This window comes from Phodopus roborovskii, unplaced genomic scaffold (assembly GCF_943737965.1).
Source record: "Phodopus roborovskii unplaced genomic scaffold, PHOROB, whole genome shotgun sequence".
NCBI lineage: Eukaryota > Metazoa > Chordata > Mammalia > Rodentia > Cricetidae > Phodopus > Phodopus roborovskii.
In genome coordinates this window covers 16,449,099-16,470,069 of record NW_026125059.1, presented here as the reverse complement: position 1 = coordinate 16,470,069, position 20,971 = coordinate 16,449,099, and the positions used below count along the sequence as shown (strand labels likewise).

Below are 20,971 nucleotides of genomic sequence, written 5' to 3'. Positions count from 1 at the left end.
TCTGAAAACAGCCTGGTATTGGCATAAAAATAGACAGGTAGACCAATGGAATCGAATTGAAAATCCTGATATTAACCCACACACCTATGAACACCTGATTTTCGACAAAACAGCTAAAATTATACAATGGGGCAAAGACAGCATCTTCAACAAATGGTGCTGGCACAATTGGATGAGGGTGTGTAGAAGACTGCAGATAGACCCATGTCTGTCGCCTTGCACAAAACTCAAGTCCAAATGGATCAAAGACCTCAACATCAATCCAACCACATTGAACCTCTTAGAAGAGAAAAGTAGGACAAATTGTTATAGGAGACTGCTTCCTGAACATAACTCCAGGGGCACAGACACTGAGAGAAACAATTAATAAATGGGACCTCTTCAAACTTAGAAGCTTCTGTAAGGCAAAGGACACAGTAGACAAGACCAAACGGCAGCCCACAGACTGGGAAAAGATTTTCACCAATCCTATATCCGACAAAGGGCTTATCTCCAAAATATACAAAGAACTCAAGAAACTAGTCAACAAAACACCAAATAACCCTATTATAAAATGGGGTACAGAACTGAAGAAAGAATTCTCAATAGAGGAAATCAAAAAGGCTGAAAGACGCTTAAGAAAATGCTCCACATCCTTAGCTATCAGGGAAATGCAAATCAAAACAACTTTGAGATACTATCTTACTCCTGCCAGAATGCCTAAAATTAGAAACACCAATGATGACTCATGTTGGAGAGGATGTGAAGAAAGAAGAACACTCCTCCACTGCTGGTGCAAACTCATACAGCCATTTTGGAGATCAGTATGGTGGTTCTTCAGGAAAATGGGAATTAATTTACCACAGGACCTGGCAATCCCCCTCTTAGGCATATACTCAAAGGATTCACATCCATGAAATAAAGACATCTGTTCAACTATGTTCATAGCAGCACTATTTGTAATAGCAAGAACCTGGAAGCAACCTAGATGCCCCTCAATTGAAGAATGGTTAATGAAGATGTGGCACATCTACACAATGGAATACTACTCTGCAGATAAAAATAGGTATCTTGAAATTCGCAGGGAAGTGGATGGCACTTGAAGAAACCATCCTGAATGAGGTAACCTAGTCACAAAAAGAGGAACACAGTATGTACTCACTCATATATGGATTTTAGACCTAGATCAAAGACCTATAATTCACACCACCAGAGGAACTAGGATACAAGGTGTATTCTAAGAGATTCATATAAAGTCCCTCACAGAACTGGGAAGGGACAAATTCCCCAGAGCTCAGGGGAAGTGGGGGGGGCAGCGAATGGAGAGAGAAGTAGGAGAAAACGAGGGGGGAGGAAAGGAAAACATGTGTGACCAGGAAGATTGAGCCTGGTTAGGAATAGAAGACAGGAAAGTGAGGAGAGAGAGAGAGAGACAGAGACAGAGAGAAAGAGAGAGAGAGAGAGAACATAAAAGAGAGAGCCAATATTGGTTTGAAGATAAAATTGAACACAAAGAAAGATCTAGAGAACTACAAGACTGTTCCCAACTAACAATTTGAGCTTTCATGGAAAGGCTATCATAAATGCCCTTCCCGGATAGTGAGATCAACAACTAACTGATCCATGGAGCCCTCAACTAATGCCTGTTGGAAACAGGATCAAACACCCATACATAAACACTGAGTTGAACTAGAACCCAGATGCAGATGGAGAGGACAAGACCAGGGGGCAGAAACACATACAGACAGCTTACCTGAACAAGGAGGAACTTAAGGCCACTAGACCAATAGCTGGGAAGCCATCATGGGACTGACTCAGGCCCCCCTGAATATGGGTCTCATCCAGAAGGACTGAGCAGTCTAAGGGACCTCAGACAGTGGAGCCAGGATGTATCCCTGGTGCACAAAAGGACTTTGGGAACACATCCCCCATGGAGTGGTAACTGCCTTAATCTAGAGATAGGAGAGAAGCCCTAGTCCCTACTTCACATGACCTGTCAGATCTACATGACCCTAACTGGATGGCATTCCCCTACATATGGAATTGGGGTGGGGGGATGGGAGGTGAGGGTGGTTAGAGTGCATGTGAGAGGGCAGAGAGGGTAAAAGGGAGGGAAGGAAGGATGGAAGGGGGGAGAGGGAACTGGGATCGACATGTAAAATAATAAATCAAATTTAAAAAAAAATGCTTTGACTCCAAAATTTATGTTCAAGGACAAGTTACTGGGGAAAAGGATTTCTATTTTTGTTTCCACAGAAAATGAAAAGATGTGGATTCCTTCCAGACTAATGTGGTTTGATCAAGCCAGATCACCTGAAACAGAGTACAAGGTGATCCTACATTCAAAACAGCTGGACAAAGCAGCCTTACAGACTACAGCCAGGATTTCTGAATCTTCTTCGAATCCCCCATGACAGCGCCCCTTAGCAGCAGGAAGTAGTTTGGAAAGAACAACGCCCAAATTCCCAAATATTGTCTATAAATGTTTGTTTTCATTTAAATGGACTTTGTTATATAAAATAAATTAAAAAAAAAAAGAAAAATACTCTCTGTCTTCCAAGGACAACGGTATCATGATAAGTTTGGAAGTTATGCCTTTGATAGAATGACCTTTATTAAATGCACATTTACAGCCTAATATAAATTTATTAAATAAATTTACTAAAATAAATTACTAGACTTCTATGCCATGCTGCTTTCAACTTCTATTACTTTCACATAGGTGTGGTTCCAGAGCTCTGTTTGGTTTAGCTGTTCTGTTAGACCAACCCTATATGAGCATCACATTCTCTTAATGAATAATGATTTGTCTCAATATATAGAAAACTAGGGGATGGAGGATGGCTGAGTGGTTAAGAGCACTGAATACTTTTCTCACAAGCCATATAATATTGAACTTCATCTTCAGGACTGTCTTAGCTACCAATCTTTTCTTAAGAGAAATACATTTTTGAACAAGCATATATATTTTTAAAAGTTTGGGTTTTTAATTGTAATTGCTTGAAGGTAATTTGCCTTTTATATTAGTCTATCTGTATAATATTACATTTCCCATCCCAAGTATAATTTTCCTTTGGGGGGGCTCCCTTCATGTCTTTCTATATGTTTTAATTGCAATTGTAAGTAGTATCTTAAAAATAAAACCATATCCTTGTTAGGTGAACAGAAATGGAATATTCTCCTCAATGTGGATATCTTGGGAAATATATCAACTTTAATTCTAATATTTGTGTTCAGACTTCTTTGGGTTATCTATGTAAATAATCATAGCATCTGTAGCTAATAACAGTCTTGTTCTTTCCAATCTTTTAGCTCATTTTATTTTTGTCTTTTAGGGTCAACAATACAGCATTTAATGGGAATAATGATAGACACATGTGTTTTTCCAATTTTAAAGATAATGATGCTGTTCTTTTATCTTTGCATGTGGTATTTGTAGGTCACTTGTAGTTATCACTTAGCAGGTTAAAATGTCCATTTTATTACTCATATTCAAAGAAATTTTATTTTGAAATGCTGGGCTTTAACTAAACCCACTTCAGTAATGATACATTTACTCCCCTCTTAGTACATTAATGCAGTGAATTATATAAATGGATTTTGTAAAGTTTAAGCTAATGTTGGCTTCTTTAAATATATTTTTCTATTCATGTATGTGCTGTTGGGTTTTTCAGTTCTATTTTGATTGGGGTATCTGTACCTAAGTTTTTTCTCTCATTATAAACTTGTCTGCCTTGGAAGGCAAGGTTATGGCTCCATCATGAATTAGGGAAGGGGGTTCTGGTATTTTCCCTCTCTGAATGGTTGTAAGAAGCATTGGGTTACAAATTCCCAGTTATAAGAACATACACACACACACACACACACACACACACACACACACACACACACACATTCCCAGTGATGATCTGATCACATGTGTAAAAGCACATTAAACTTCTAAATTGTTAAGCTATCATTGATTCTATTTCTGAATATATTATAGAACTACATGAAAATTTGCCTCTTTACTGGGTTTTAAATATATTTCTAAGAAAGTTTTCCTTGTTACTTAATTTTCAAATGTTGGTATAAGGTTATATTTAATAGGTTTTAAAACCACTTTACTGCTTGTGTGTGTGTGTGTGTGTGTGTGTGTGTGTGAAATTAACTCTGTACAAGTGGATAAAACAAATAAACATCTCATTAATTTAGTTCTAGTGAACTTCATTCTATGACCTTGCTTTTATTTATAGACTTTATTCCTTAACCACACATCTCACAAATAGTTTTGAACTCTTTTAAAAGATAAGTGTGGGGAAAATTATGTCTTTACAATGTTAATTTCCATTCTAGAGATATATTCCATATCAAGTGTTTACATAGTTATTCTTAAGACTGGATACTAGCATTTGCTTTATAAAAACAACAAAAAGGACTTCTTATCTCTAATTCCCAGGGCCCCTGGCTTTGCAACATCAGATCCTTTCCTCCTTAATAAAAATGTAGTTCTTTTTATCTGTCCAGAAACCTGTCTTCATGAAACATGTAATATGTATTATCAGAGGTGGGACAGTATAGGTGGTCTGGCTTTGTGGGTCATTCTGCTAGTGATCAAGTCCCGGTTTTAAGTTTCTCTAACTCAAAGAGAAAGGGAAGAACAGGGTACATTCTGGCATTATTTGGCCAGAGAAGGATTTCTACTTTTCTTGTGAGGATATGGTAATCAGAGTATTTAAAGGGTTCTCCACAGAGACTTTCTAGATATTTAAGGAGGAAGAGCCTGGGACATCCAGATCATTGCACTTCCTTTAATTAGGGTGTTTCAATAACAACTTCACATTGCTATGGTCAGTCTCAATGCTCAACTTGGTAGTGTACAGAAGAAAGAGAAAGTGATCAGAGTACAAACACCCATCTTTTTGGCGGCAGAAACAATGTAACTAGTGGTTTCAAGTCCCTGGTACCTTCATTTCTCTGCTATGCTCCTGAAGCTGTAAACTCAAGATAAACTTTTCCTCCTTAAGTTGTTGTTGTCAGAGCATCTTATCACAGCAACAGGAAACATGAACAAGTTACTTTCCTCATGTATACCCTGAACATCAGCTTAGAGTGAGATGCTTGTCCTGTTCCCTGTGGGCTGGCATCTGGAGATGAGCTCTTGGTATCCCATCCTTGCCTTTAGCCCTAATGTCCAGGGTTTTGCTTTCCATGCATCTCTGTATTAACTGCTTTCAGTGTAGCTGTGTTACATTCTCTTATGCTACTCACAGTAATTTTAAAGGTATCTGTCTCTGTTCTTTGGGAAGACATCTTAAGAAAGGGGATCAAATCACCATTTTAAATCAAAACACATATTTTCATCACTTGGACCTATAAGACACTACTGGGAAATAGCTGAGACCATGGGTTGGACCCATACTGCCAAGGTTTGTGTTTTGTTTGTACTTGTCTGCAGTCTAACCAAGAGAAAGTTATTTAACACCTTTAGGTGGACTCTCCTTGCTTTAAGGAGGTTATGAAACCAGCATCTTCTTCATAATTTGTCATGAGCATTTAATTTTTCAACTTCATAATGTGTTTAGCAAGGTACCTGGCAGGAAGTAAGTGCCCTGTGTGGTTGTCCCTCCCCAGGATCCCACTGTATTACCCCAAGAGCTGCACTTATACAGGTAATATTGGTTGGATATCACACTTTGAATTCTGAAGATCCAATTATGATTGTACTTATTTCCAATGTGTCTTTACCTCAATCTCCTTTTTCAGAATAATAACATATTGCTAACCACAGAAGCCTTATCTTCTCATGGCTTGCTAAGGATATTAAACAGCTCTAACAATGGTCTTTCTGATTTCTTTGGTAAATAGTTGTAAAATTTATTTTGTCTCTTAGGGCTCAGAACTCATTGATTTGATAACATATTTATGTTTTTGTATTATCTAGATGGAAGTGTTATAAGTACTAGCATTGTAATGGTAAACAAAACAGAGAGAAAAACCATGTCTCTGTGGAGTTCATTCTATTTGGGAAAATATAGATAATAAAAGGTAAAATATAAATGCAATGTTTCAGTTGATAAATGCTAAAGGGATATATGAAGCAGCTAAGAGAGACAAAGTGTCATATAAGAGGCTTCCACATTTAAATGAAACTGCCTGTGAAGAGCTCTTAAACTCTAAACAAGAATGAAGACCTGATGGGTCAAAGAGAAAGCTCTGTTTAGTTGGTAGAAGGCCATTCTAGTCCTAGGGGGTGATAAGTGCAAAGGCTCTGAGGCAGGGGCATGTTTAGTAAAATTCAAGTCAATGATTGGATTCATGAAATGAGTCAGAAGTAGGAGATGAAGTCCAAACAAACAGAAATGGGACATTATATGCCATGGAAGTGCTTATCTCAATAGCATGATGAAGATCAGAAGGATTTAGAGCAGAAGGCTAAAATGATTTTCTTCATAGTTAAAAAAAAATCAGTCTGGCTGCATTGTAGAGAAGAACATGCAAAGCCCAGGGCTGAAGCTGCAAGACTAAATAACTGCTCACATAATCCACATAGCAGCCAAAACTATGGAGCCAGCAGTAGAGGTTGTAAACAAGCAATGGAATGATTTGTACAATGTATCTGTGTTTCTGTATTGAATGTAGAGCTCAGGGATTATGCTGCTGAGTCATATGTAGACAGCAAGCTAAACTGTTGCTTGGCACAAAGCTGGGATCACCAATTACAGACAGCATATCATGAAGTGGTTCCCTAGAGCTGTGCATCCCAGGATCTCATTCTGACAAAAGTAATGAGCCAGTAATAAAACATAGTGCTACTAATTAAGCTAGAGAAGACAGTGGGGAGAAGGAGGTTGATGTTGGTGGAGTGATGACCACTTCCTCTTATTTGGGATATTTCATTCCAAAGGACTAGAACAATCCAGTGAGGAGGTTGAACAGGTGGGTGAATAAACCACTCTAGGGGGCTAGAGAGAGGCTGGGCTTGGAAATGTCAATTAGAAAAATTATTAGCTTGTGTGTGGATTTTAAAGCCAAGGGATCAGAAATAATTAGATAAATAAATGGATCTACAGTCAGCAATCTGTGGTCCTTGATAGAAATCCAACCAGCTGTTTGCTTTTGCAAATAAAATTTTATTGGAAAATTGTCATACCCAATCATGTATATATTGTTGCTGGATACTTTCTTGCTGCAACAGCAGAATGAAATAACTGCCAAATAGATCTATGTGGTCTACAAAGCCTGTTTCCCATGACTAGCCAGACTTTGGTTCATAAATGACTGGAAAGAGTTGCAAAAATATAAGTCAATAAAGCTGAGATGTTTAAAAGAAATACAGGAGAGAAAGGGAGTTCCTGTTGGGAAAGGAATGATTAGGAAAGTGTGATAACCTAGAAACTAAATCGAAAAGGGAGTTTTAAGGAGGATGTGACAGCCAACCATTCCCAATAGTGATGGCTTACTAAGTAAGATCTGACTTGGAATAATGATGGTTGGATTCATTAATATCACAGGAGTGATGATTAATCCCAATTGACAGCTAGATAAGATCAAGAACAACCTAGAAGATGGGCCTGTGGATGTGCCCATAGACAATTATCTTGATTAGGTTAATTGCCATAGAAAGACTTGCCTACTATGGGTGGAATTATTCCTTGGCCAAGATCTTGGACTATATAAAAACGAGAAAATGCATAGAGCAGATTCATTCCCTGTATTCTCATCTTGATTATGGATGAAATGTAACCAGATGCCTCAAGTTCCTGCTGCTGTGACTTCTCTGCCATGATGGATTGTTATCTACAAACGGGAACCAAAGTAAACCACTTGGTTCTTAAGTTGCTTTTGTCATGGTGTCTTATCACAATAACAGAAAAAAATAAGTTAACAGGTGATTGCAGAAGAACACTGGAGAAGATGATTGCAGAAGATCATTGGAGAAATTAACTGGATTGAGCTACTTTGGTTTGGTGTGTTCATGAAACTCAGAAGGGGAAAATGGGCATTGGCAAACAGTGGATGGAAGAGAAGGGAAGGCTGGGCAGTCTTGCTTTTGTCTTTTAAAAGATGATGAAAATAAAGCTTCTGTGTAAAGTGTAATAATCAGTTACAGAGGAAGATTTTGCTTTAGGCTAGACAGTAGACTAGCACTAGAGTAATGACCTTCCTTTGGCAAAGGAAAGTAGGATTTGGCACATTAAGTAGAGAAATTGGTTTTCACTATGAAAACAAATGTTTTATCCCTAGAAACTGAAGGAAAGATTGACTATGAGGGCATTACATGGGTCAAGAATTATCAAATGTATTCAGTCTCCTTAGTATTGTAGACAAGGTTATCAACTACGTATGACAGCAGTATGGAGGTGACAGAGGTTTGAAGATGGGGATAATTATCTGAAGACAGTAGAAAGAAAGAATTAGCCAGGGACAGAATGCTGCTTCTGGACAGTTTCCAGGACACACTCCAGCAGTGTGCCTGATTTCTGCTGGAGTAACTGGAAAGGTGGTATGTGGTCAACTAAAAAGAGGGACCTGGGATAGATGAAGAATTCTGCCAAACTGTGTTTCATGTGCATGGAATTGAGGGCCAGGCTAAGATGTTGAGAAAGGATGCAAGATGGGGACTGGGAATGACTGGGAGGGAAGAGGAAGTAAGGCAAAGAGGAGAAAGGTCCTTTGCAGTGTGGATGAAGTTTATATCTACAGAACTTGAAAAAGTGAAAAAGGAAAGGTCATGGTCAAGTTGAGATGTTTGTAATCTGGATTAAATAAAAATTGGAAGAAGCTGTTTCAAAGTCATCCCTTGCCACAGTAAGCAGAAATTATGCATAAACCCTTGGCCTGGTTTTTTTCCAATGAAGAATTATATTCTCTGCCTGATGCTGGCTCTGCACCACTCACCACAGCTGATGGCTTTATGTGCAGACATCTGTGCAGTGTATATTTGTAACATATATTCTCTTTATTCTTAAGAATTTTGTATATGTATACAATGAAATAAGATCAGCCTCTCACTTTCCCCATCCAGCTCCTGCCAAAATCCCTAACACATGCTCCTTACAGCTCCATGTAGGCTGCTATTGCTTCTGAGTCCTTCTTTCCTTCCTCTTGTTCCTCTTCTCCTCCTTCTTGTTACCATATGGATGTAGAGACACTGGAAAACTAACAGTTGCTACACCTTCCCAGGAGAATGGCCATCCTTCCTGCATCAGCTATAGACGGATAATAGCACTCTAGTAAAAGGTGTGGCCTGGGGAGTACAACTTCCACCATTAATGTCAGAATATTAGCTGACTTGATCTTGTTCAGATAACCACAGGCACTGTGAGTTAGTGAGTGTGGTAGCCATGTCCGGACCACAAGACAGCATGCCACATCTGTCCTTCCATTCTTTGGTTCTTACATCCTTTCTGACCCTTCATTGATGTTCCCTGAGCCTTGATGAAGATGGAAGGTATGAGTGGGGTAGTGATGGTAATGAAGATGTCCTGTTTAGGGATAAGCACTCAGCTTGTTTGTTTGTTTTTATTCTCCTTGATTAGGTATGCATCTCTTCATTGACTGTTGCCTTCTCAGTACCACATATTTTCGAAGCTTACTGGTACTCTTGGCCCCACCTTACATGTGGGGGTAGGTCATATACTTAGGATTTGTATAACTTAAGCATGGTGTCCTAACAAATGAGAATGAGAGCTGGATCCAGTCCATATCCTTCTCCTTCTGAGCATATGTTCCTTTATCCCATCACCTTGTGGGTTTGTACTTTGGAGGCAGAGAGGTGATTACATCTGCCAGGTGTCACAGCCATGGTCAAGATGTCTCAGCCCCAGGCCAGAGCTCTTCCCTCCCACCCCATTACTGCTTCTGTAGGTCAGGATGTCCTTTTTAATGTAGTAGGCGACTTTCATTTGATGAAACTGTCTCTCTCTCTCTCTCTCTTTTTTCTCTCTGAAAAGACTCCACTGTGTTGAAAGATTTCTTTTGTCATATCTTCTAATCCTGTGCTTCCATTCCATTCTTTTTTTTTAATTCTGTATAATTCTTTAATGAACCCACATTTTCCTTGTCCACAATTTCATTTCTTCTTCTGTCACAGCATGGAACTTTCCATCCTCTTGACAGAGTTCTACAACAAAGGTTAATTACTTTATAATTTCATTCTCTTAAAAAAATAGCGTACTAAAATTGCTAATTTTAACTGTGCTTCTTGTCAGTAGGTTCATGTAAATTCACTGTAATTAAACCAGATGTTTTCTTATGCTTTAAAGTCAGGTGGTAATTTAAGGGGGATTTTTATTTCAATAGGAAAGAGAACAAATTGTTGTCAAAGGAAGTTTATCTATCCCTTGTCTATTTCCCCTCATTTTCTGTCCCCTTTCTATTTTGTCTGCCTTGTGACTTCTCCTCTCTCTTTTTTTATCATCTCCATTTGCATGTATGTAAAATGGGTTCAACATTGAGAACTTGGGGAACAGTAATAGAAAGCATAAAAGTTGTACATGAGAAATCTCAGAGCCTTGGACTGGTTTTCATCCCTCCATTTCAGGGATCTCTCTGGCTACTTGACTTATTGGCCATTCCTCATAAAGAGGCCCAGAACTAACTTCAAAATCACGCTGGTTAGTGAAGACTTCAGCAAACATCAGTGTGTATATAAGGGAGTGTTATTGAGAAAAGTTGAAGAAATGTTTCAATATGCTCATGTTTTATAGTTTCATCGGGGGAAAATTATTTCTTCCACATGGCTTCATAGCTCGAGACATCAATTACGATCTTTAGTTGAGGAAAATAGTGGTTTGCTACTAAATATATAACATAAGTTCTCTAGGAAGGAAACAATGACTTCTTTTCTAGTCTCCATGGTGTGAATTTTCCAGCCATGGTTGATTTCAAGCATTGAATGTGCTACTGAACTTGGAGGAAAGAAGAGCTGCCAACAGTCAGCTTTAGCAAGCCAGGACAAGTGAGCTTTGATTGCACATAAAGGACTCATGCAAGCCCCTAACTTAAGAGATGATGCCCATTCATGAACAGCATGTTATCATGAAAGGGGCATGGACCCTGATGTCAGATACTCATTCATTAACTCATCCATTCAGTCATTGGTTTAAGAGGACATATTATAGACTAATATTCTTCTTCTTACTGGGAAGCATCCATCAGGGGTACCCAGCCACCAAAACAAAATGAAGTCTGTTTTCACCAATCTTCCATTCCTTTAGAGGAACAGTTAAGAAGCTAAAGAACAAAGGTAAACTATGATAAAGAGATAGAGAAAGTCAGAAAGAGTGTTAGAGGGGCTTCAGCGAGCTCTAGGCTTTCATAACACATGGTCAGGGGAGGCCACACAGATAAGACTTGGAAATGTATGAATTCCTCACCTGCACAACAATGGCAACAGCACCTACATCGTGGTGTTTGGCAGTAGACTACAAGAACAAGAGTACAAAGCCTAACTCACGGTGGGCATATGAAAAACACAAGTGCATTTCTCACCATCACTCACAATACTGCAAGGTCATCCTTACAGTCATTACAGAGCAACAGACTGAAGTGAAATGAGACTGTAAGGACCTCCTAAGGTACATAGTTTTTATCCTTACTGTCTGACTGCGCACTACATTGCATCCATCTTGTTGCTATTTCCTATTACACTTTCCCTCTTAGCAGGTCTTATAAGCCCCCTCTTGTTAGTGTAGGTGTACCTAACCCAGGCAATGTAAATCCTCATTCCAGCTTACTATAATCTGAGAAACCAGGTGAGTAGGCTCAAAAGAGCTGCACACAATATTAAGGCATGGAGCCTTGGTACTTTTCCTTACAAGAAAGCATTTGAGTTTAAGCCTGTTTTGCCACATTGGGATAATATACCTATTAGATGTGGTTAAACATATCAAATATCAATTATGTTAATATATTTTATATTGTTACTTATTATAATCAATTACATTTTTATGTATTGTTAAAATTACATTCCCTTATTATACAATAGGGAAAATACTGCTTGTTCTTTCATATTTGGTATGAAGATTAAATCAGTACACATTGCCTGTGAAAATGAAAAATGAAAGGCCTTCTCTGAAGGAGAACTTAATTGATTGTGCATTTACCCTTTGACTTCAGCAATTCTACCATGAAGAATTTACCTGAAAATACATTCCACAAACACCTAACAACATACACAACAAGGCTATTTGCTGCTGTATGACTACACTGTGCCTCTTTATAAAAAACAACTAATCAACCAGCATATATGATACTTGAAATGGAGGGGCACGAGATGACCTAGATGAAAAAAAAAAGTAGGTCATAGAAAATAACTGAAACGACTAGCACTGGACACTTGGGTACATCTATCTACATAGCCATAAGCACCATGATAAAAATTGTGGCAGTTATTCCTCAGAATAAATCTTTGGTAACATACAGGTTTAAATTTTTAAAGAAGCAACTGGCTTGCATGTGGGAAGCAGTAACATTTACTTTTCAAAACATAGAAGAAGAAAAACCTTAAAATTAAAAGAACCTTAAGACCGCCTGAAACAGAGTACCAGGTGATCCTACATTCAAAACAGCTGGACAAAGCAGCCTTAGATCCTACAGCCAAGATTTCTGCATCTTTTTTAGAATCCCCCATGACAGCGCCCCTTACCAGCAGGAAGTAGTTTGGAAAGAACGACATCCAAATTCCCAAATATTGTCTATAAATGTTTGTTTTCATTTAAATGGACTTGGTTATATAAAATTAATTAATTAGTTAAAAAAGAACCTTAATTGGCTATCAAATTGATACTAATATCATATAGATAGAAACTTGGAATGTTTGAACACAGTATTTTGACTGTACACTCTAGGCAGGGCAGAGATTAGTGCAGGGAAGTTAAAATGTTCTCTTAGTAGGTTCACTGATTACTGGTGGGTTGGTACAATTTTCGATAGTGCAAATGAGTAGACAGGTGGATGTAGAGAATTGGGTTCTTCCCTGTAGGAATACATGGGTGAGATGTGAAGAAGTATTGGGAGGTGTTAGGTTTCAGTCAGGATGGGCTCATGATTAGAAACTGATGAAATATATTCCCCAGCTCTTTCTTAGTGGAGCAGCTAGTGGCATTGCTGCTCCATTGAACATACATAAGACCCATCTTAGAACCCCGAGACTCCTGCCTGTAGATGCAAGCACAACTCTTTAGGTGATTGATGGCCTTTGTGTCTGGAGCATGAACATTACAGACAGTCTGGAACATTGTATCATGCCAGAAAAGAGGATGATTAACAAGGGCATATCATAAGGATCCAAGGACCAGCACAAAGGGTTCTTTCTATATATGGTCAAGACAATTTGACTACCCCAAAAATAAGGATGGTCATGGAGCTTAGTATGCTGAGTCACCCTTGCTTCATGACTTAGTAAGAATCCTAGGCACAGGGAGGAAGACGAGAGAAAAGCTCTTCTGCAAGGAAATAGGCATTTCAGTAAGTGGAAATAACATGGCAAAATTTAAAGTTATCAATGGAACCAACTGATTTAGGTAAGGATTATGAAGAAATGTTAAAATCATTGAATAAAGATTTGGGGTGATAACAGGACATTTATACCATCTCGTTGTCACAAAAGAGGAACTTTTAAAGAGGAAGACATATTTAATGTGTTTCTAGCTTGTGTATACACTTATATGTCTTATGTATATTTATAATGTGGTGTTTTCCATTGTAATAAACTATATGTAGCATCACCACAGAGGGGCTCCCAGACTTTACATGACCCTTGGAAAAATACAGTGAGAAATATGCCGGGCAGTGAGTGGCAGTGCATCCCAGCACTCGGAAGGCAGACAGATCTCTGTGAGCTTGAGGCCAGCCTGGTCTACAAAGTGAGTTCCAGGACAGGCTCCAAAGCTACACAGAGAAAGCCTGTCTCAAGCCCCTCCCCCAAAAATGCATGTGTGCCTTTCTGGAGTGGAGAGATGGCTCAGAGGTTAAGAGAAATACACCCCACTACCTTTTAATGTTTTAATGGCAATTATCTTGCATCTGGTTTTATCATACAGAGTTAAACATTTGCAGAAACTTGAAATGAACTGTATGTTGGGCTATTTTAATTGCATTATTTACTTATTTTGTATATAAGTATACATAGATAAATCACATGTACACATTTGTGTGGGGGTGTGCATTTGTGTATTTGTGCATGTTCATGCACTACAGCATGAATGTAGAGGTCAGAGAACAACTATCCAGAGCAAGTTCTCTGCTCATACTTTGTGGATCTCAGGGATCAAACTTGGGTTTGTTTTTATCCACCAATCCAGTGGCTCTCAACCTTCCTGATGTTATGACCCTTCCTTACACTGTGGTGACACCTCCAACCACAAAATCATTTCGTTGCTGTAACTTTGCTACTTTTATGAATTATGATGTAAATGCCTGTTAAGCAGGATATCTGATGTGTGGCTCCCAAGTGGTCCACAGATTGAGAACCACTGTACTAAGCCTTCTTGATGGCCCATGTTGAGTCGTTTTAAGGTAATGTTGACTTTTCTTAGATGCTGTATGATATTGTGGATACATATATATATATATATATATATATATATATCTGTATAATATATATATATATATATATCTTTACTTTTAAGCTATGCATGCTGAAGAGCTAATTGTTAAAAGCCATGATTTCTTTTATAATTAATTATATAATATATATAATATAATTAATTCTTTCAAAATTTTATACATCCATACATTATATTTTGATCATATTCACTGCTGTCTCTCCCACTAACTCCTCTCAACTACATCTCCAGCCTTCCTCACCATTTCCCCAATTTCATGTTATGTGGTTTTCACTTGCTAAGACTTCCTTAGAATATGGCAAAGTAAAAGTATACTCAAATTCTTTTTTTTTTTTAAATCAACATCTAGTTTCCTGATAAAATTCATTGTCTCTGGGACCAGGAGCTGCTTTCTTCCAATTATTCTATGGAAAATGACTCCTGAACCCCCTCCAAAAATATCCATGTTTTGAAGGCAGGTGAGGGCAACACAAAGTCAGTGAGCCCAATCTGGGAGGCTGCTCTCTGGCTCCTGGAGGGGAGCTGCAGGCAATCATCCCTGCCAAGCTCCAACCTCAGTGTACTCTCACTTTGAATTGAATTTCCAAGAAAAGGAGGCAATGTTTTCTCCCGCTAAGGAGAAGAGGACCTGACCCTGACCTACAGGGATTGTTCATAGCAGTCTTCGCACATGCTTTAGTCCTAGCTACTCAACAGGCTATGGCTGGAGGACGGCTTAAGCCAAGAGTGTAAGAGTAGCCTGAGCAACATATTGAGACAATGCTTCAATAAACAAAAACAAATACAAACTGCCAAAGAGTCTCCACACTCCTCTGAGACCTGACAGAAATTTCTGAGCTATGGCCTTGGAGGAGCTACAGACCAAGGAAGGGTGTCTTATATGCTGGTGTCTTTAATATGATAATGTCCACACATCTCCTGAAGCGTGAATTGATGTTTCATTAATGATGTTTACTAAAACTTTAATTTCAAAGCACTGCTGTTCCTACTTTGTTTTGATAAAGGCTTTGCGGTTTATTTATTTTTCTCTGGATGATAAAAATGAGAAATATAGAGGGCAAGGCACAGCTTAAAGCTAGGTCTTGGGGCTTGCTGCTGCAGATGGAGGTCATTCTCATAGTGCAGTTCCAAGAGTCCAAGGTAACGCCTCAGAAGGGTTTCCCTCTGAGCTGCTCCTTGGCTGTATCATGATTTGTCAACAAAGGCCAGCACTATATGATAGCCTGGGAATAGTAATCACTGATCACTCTCTGCCCACTACACTGCTTCTCCAATCAGGGCCCAGGTATACTGCCAATCCTTGAGGATCGTTTTACTTTCCACAACCAGTGCAATGGTTGTTAAGAGTGTGGAGATGTGTCCCATTGCATGTGGTTGGCTGTTTTCTCTGTGCTAGAGGCCTTCTGGTCAGGAATCTTTTTATGTGACTTACTGAAAATCTAGTTATGCTTATTGAAAGCTTATTGATACCATCCTCTTTTTTATTTTATTATTTTTTCTTATTTTACATATCGATCTCAGTTCTCCCTCCCTCCTTCTCTTCCTGCCTCCCTCCCTCCCTCTCTCTCTCTCCCTCCCATGTTCCCTGACTACCATATTCTTTAGTATTCACAATAAACTACAAGGTAGCATTAATATCAAGTCTGTTTTATAAGTGAGAAAACCAACGCACTAAGAGATTAAAGAGGGTCCCCAGGCATACTGGCCTGGAGAGTCTACCTTCTTAAAGATTGTTATTCTCCCTGTTGGAGATGGGGTTGGGGGCTTTGCATGTTTTAAAACTGGATCCCGATCTAGGGCAAGCTGTAGCTCCTTCCCCTGGCTTGTAACATCTGTGACACATAACTCACCCTGGAGAGCTGTCCTTGGACCTGCCCAGAAGTTGAAACATAGCTTCTTTTACTTTCCTGGCACATTTTTCATCCCTACCCAAACTTCCCTTAGTCATGAAATCTACATTGAGTCAGATTCTAGAGAATTTAATAGGGTCAGAAATTAACCAGGCCAAGAAAAAGAAAAAAATATAAAACAAACAAAAACAAGACACACAGTGAAGTTTTTCTTAGGCATGTCTCAGAAATCATAAATTCTGGTCTACATAAGACAGCTATTATGTGCAGTTACATGCAGATTGTACTGCAATCCTGGGACAAAACAACCAAGAAATATGAGGCAAAGAAAACTGATAGGAAAAGTAAAATTTAAGTAAAGTCTTGGAATAGCAATAGAAGAATCAGTCTAAACAGAAGGGATAGCATTGGCAAGGACAGAAAGGAAGGTAGTTATATATTCTATAAAAAGGGTTCCATAGTCCAGTATCTTCAAGATAGGAGACATATTCAAAGAAGTAGTGCAAGAAGCAGGCTCTGTAGAGCCTTATAGGGAGGGGCATGAGATTGGGGTGGGATGATGAAGTGGGGAGGAGGAGAAATGGGGTTGGGGAGGAAGGAACAAGATGGGATGGAGCAGGGTAGGGGAGGTGGGGGAAGGTGGGATGGGGTGACAGGAGGTGTGGTAAGGGGAGAAATACCTAGGTTGATTTTCTAGACTCTTTGGCTCCAGACAGGTGTAGCTCAATGAAAGGAGGAACATGAAACGATAAGTCAGCCTAGAGGAGAACATTAGTTCATTTTGCAATACTTGGTATTTGAGATGCCTTCAGCACATCCAGGTGGATAGTCAGACTTGAGTTCATTCAGTGTGCATGCTAAGCCTTAAGCTATTCTATGTACTTTTTCTTTTAATTTGTGCACAGTCAAGCTGTTTGATTTTCAATCTCAACATGTTTAAACAATAAGGGAAATACCCTTTCCAGGAGGTATCTGAAGAGTTAAGTCTTAGGTAGAAATAGTGACAGAACATGAGGGGAGAGTAGGGGAGGCATGAATCACCGTGAGCACATAGTTATGGCACAGTTGTCACTGATCATGGCAATATAACCACTCCCGAACTATACTATGCATAGTCTGCAAGGCCCTTCTGTGGAGACCTTGAAAATAGTGGGAATATTGAAACTGGAGGACAAGGTGAAGGAGTTGGATCAATTAGTAAACTGCTTCCTGTGTAAGACTGAGGACCTGAGTTCAGATTCCCAGCAGCCAAGTAAAAACTGTGTATGTCAGAGCATGCCTGTATTCCCAGTGCTGTGAATAAGGTGAATAAGGAGGAAGAAAGATCTTTGAGCTTGATGACTAGCCGGTTTACCCAAATCAGTGAGCCCCAAATTCCAAAGAGAGACCACATCTCAAAAGTCAAGTGGAAAAAAAAATAGAGAAGACACTTGCAACACTAAACGCTAGCCTTCCTATGAATTCACACACATGTACATGCACGCACGAGCATACACACACACACACACACACACACACTCCTCACTACTTACCAGCATGACCCCTGAATATACTTCACCTTCTCCATCCCATAAACTGGCCTCCCTCACTCACCATCCTCCTCAGTCTGTACCACCAACTCCTCACTCTCCATCCGGCCCTCAGGGTTGGACAGCAGCAGCCGTAGTCTGATGGTCATGAAGGGCCGTAGACCTCGCAGGGTATAGTGGGAAGAGGTCTGGATCACCTCCTCAGCCTCATACTGCTGCTGGTTGAACACATACTGGTACTGCACTGTGAGGTTGTAGCTGTGACAGCGGGTCACCGCGTAGCCAAAGGGTTCCCACTGCAGGGTCAGCTGCCTGGCCCGAATGTCCACAATCTCCACATTCTGAGGGCCATGCACAGGATCTGGAAAATACACAAGATACAAGAGTTCTGAGGAGATGCAGGAAGCCGGTAGATGTTACCCAATCTCCCCCACTGTCTCCCATGACTTTTGCCACCTGCAGCGTAATTTACATGAATTTTTTCTTTAAATAAATTTCTTTATTAAATTTAATCACGCATATCAAAGACAAAACAAAGAGTGAAACTTTTGCTTTTTGTTTGTTTGTTTTTTGAGACAGGGTTTCTCTATGTTTTTTCAGCTATTTCTTTCACAATGAAATGTGCCAGCCATAAAAATATAAAATTAGGGCTTCATCAGAGGTCCAGTGGGAGCTGCCAGGTGCTCCCAAGTGCACAGACTTGAGATGTGCTGATATAGATGACTGCTAGAATTCTACACTGCCTTCCTTCTGTGTTCAACTCAGCTATGGCCTGTCTCCAGAGAGCTGAGGTTCCCTCCTTTTCCTCCTACCCAGATGCACAACTTGGAACTTTGTTTATATCGCAGACAGACATTCAATATTCAATCCATCTTACCATAACGCTGCATGAACTTGCCCTTTAAATTCACCTTCCCAGCCTCACCTATAATAGGACATATCATTTCCTAGCATCCTGAAACACTTCACTCTTCTTCCTGTCTCCTACATTTCCTCCATGAACAGCATTCTACCAGTCCACAGTATTCCAATATTGTCCCTCACCCCCTTATTCACTGATCTGTGTCCTAGATCCCCATACATAACAATGACCATGTCTTACTCCCTAATCTGTGCATTGATATTTATACCTTGTATGAAATAAAGAGATGCTTTTGTACAAAAACTGATTGAATCAAATAAGAATAGTGAAGATAGGGGCTTGATCAGCAATTACCCCATACTACTTATGGGACATTTTCAAGTTGTGTGATGTGTTTGAGTTTACTGTTTGCTTCATTTGTAAATTAGCGATAATAGAAGCTAACTCCACAGCAGGAAAGGGTAGTTCCAGATGAAATATCCTGAGCCATTAGAGTTGCACCTGGAATTAATAAGCACATGATATGTAATGGTGTGGGTTTATTTGTTTTTATAACATAGGAAGGGTAACAAGAATAATAATCATATTTCATATGCTGCACACACCTGAGTGTCTTGTAAATGGCAGTGCTGGGTATCATCACAGACTAGGATATGGTCACCTCTCAGTCCTCAAGTTCCAGAAGCTGTTAGAATTCAGCTGTCTTCGCATTAAGGCACCAATGAGAAAAACCTGTGGGTGGTGGTCCTTGATGCCCACTGAGTTCCCTATTTAACCTCATGGGAGAAGTGTAGCTTCTAAAAGAGCTTTGACAAGGGACACACTTCACAAGTGTGTCAGAGAAGAGGATGGTCCATCCCATAGATGTACATATTGCTTAAATCAGTAGCTATGGCCTCTCCTCAACTGAGGAAGTCACACTGGCTCTTCAACCCAGTTATCCATGCTCCAGGGTCCTTTTGTGAAAAAGAGATGCAGAGTCCCAAAAGCAAATGAATGACTTTGTAAAAGTGAAATTGGACAAGTTGCTCAGAGACCATTATGCTGTGGAATGGAAGGTAAAATGTGTGGGATTCACACACAGTTGGGCTGTGACCAGGCATGGCTATTGCTTCTTGGCTGGGTATCTCTGGGTGGCCCAAGTTGCAGTGACTACAGATACACAGGCATAGAGATGAAGGGAATGTCCTACCTGGGAAAGGATAGCATCCCCTCCAGCTTCTGTCCAGCAGGATTTTTTTCTATCTATAAAGATTCCAGAACTCTGCTGGTATATATCCCCAAGTAATACCTATCTAACACTTCTCCCACCTCTTAACCCACCACATGGGGTCCTCTACTCCCTCATTAGGAAGTGAGGGCATAGATATTTAATACTTGGTTGAGGCTAAGGACACAGTTTCATTAAGCATCTTAAATACCACAATATTCCATGTCAAACACAATTTTTGAGATGTCAAGTATGGCCTAAAAGTACAAATAAGAGACCACCAATGAACAGCATCCAGGAAATGCTTGCTCTATTTCCTGAAGCATGATGCATCGGGGGTGGGAGGGACTTCCAATTCACTTGACAAAGGAATAAATCAAGACCTGGAAAGGTCGGGATACTTGGTTAGTGTAACAAGTTTAGCAAGAAGCAAAATGAGTCTTTGGATTTGAATCTGTCCAGGATGCAAGGGAGGTAAAAAGTGAACCAGAATGCCACAGCCATGGAAGGAATGCAGGCTAGGCTTGATCAACCTCACAGTAACTGGTGAGGAGGCACCAGAAGACCTACTCTAGAGAAAACCAAAGCTCTGAGAGATGATTAACTTCTGGCTACATAGTGAGAGGCATGTTGAGATTTATAGTCTGAGGATGTCCTACAACTTTGATTTTCTCACTGTGGCACCACTGGAGATGAGTCAGAATAGGAGCATAAACACAAGGCATGCCACAACCCTTGGGAATTTTGGGGAGATCTAGAAGAATGCAAGGAAAGAACAAAAATTGTAACACAACAATTGCTTTGCCCTTGAGAGCCTGGGACCTGCCACTAGAAGGGAATGCTGGAACTTAATGTTAAGCTGTGCAAAGGCCTATCTTCAACCCCCCATTCTCTATTTTCTGCAATCCAGCTGTGCAAAGATGTGTACAAATACTGTCATGCCTTTCGTAGAGGTAGCCTTATCCCAAGGCCTTCCCTCTTTTCACAGG

At 39.7% G+C, this 20,971-nt stretch overlaps 1 protein-coding gene across 1 annotated transcript in view; it reads right to left on the bottom strand.

The window, feature by feature from the left end:
• The window catches only part of Ptprt (protein tyrosine phosphatase receptor type T), a 1,080,054-nt gene that overhangs the window by 369,820 nt on the left and 689,263 nt on the right, over positions 1-20,971 (bottom strand). Inside the window, exon 8 of the mRNA XM_051187222.1 lies at positions 17,975-18,271. Within this exon, the coding sequence (XP_051043179.1) occupies positions 17,975-18,271 (297 nt within the window). The remainder of the gene's footprint in view (positions 1-17,974; positions 18,272-20,971) is intronic.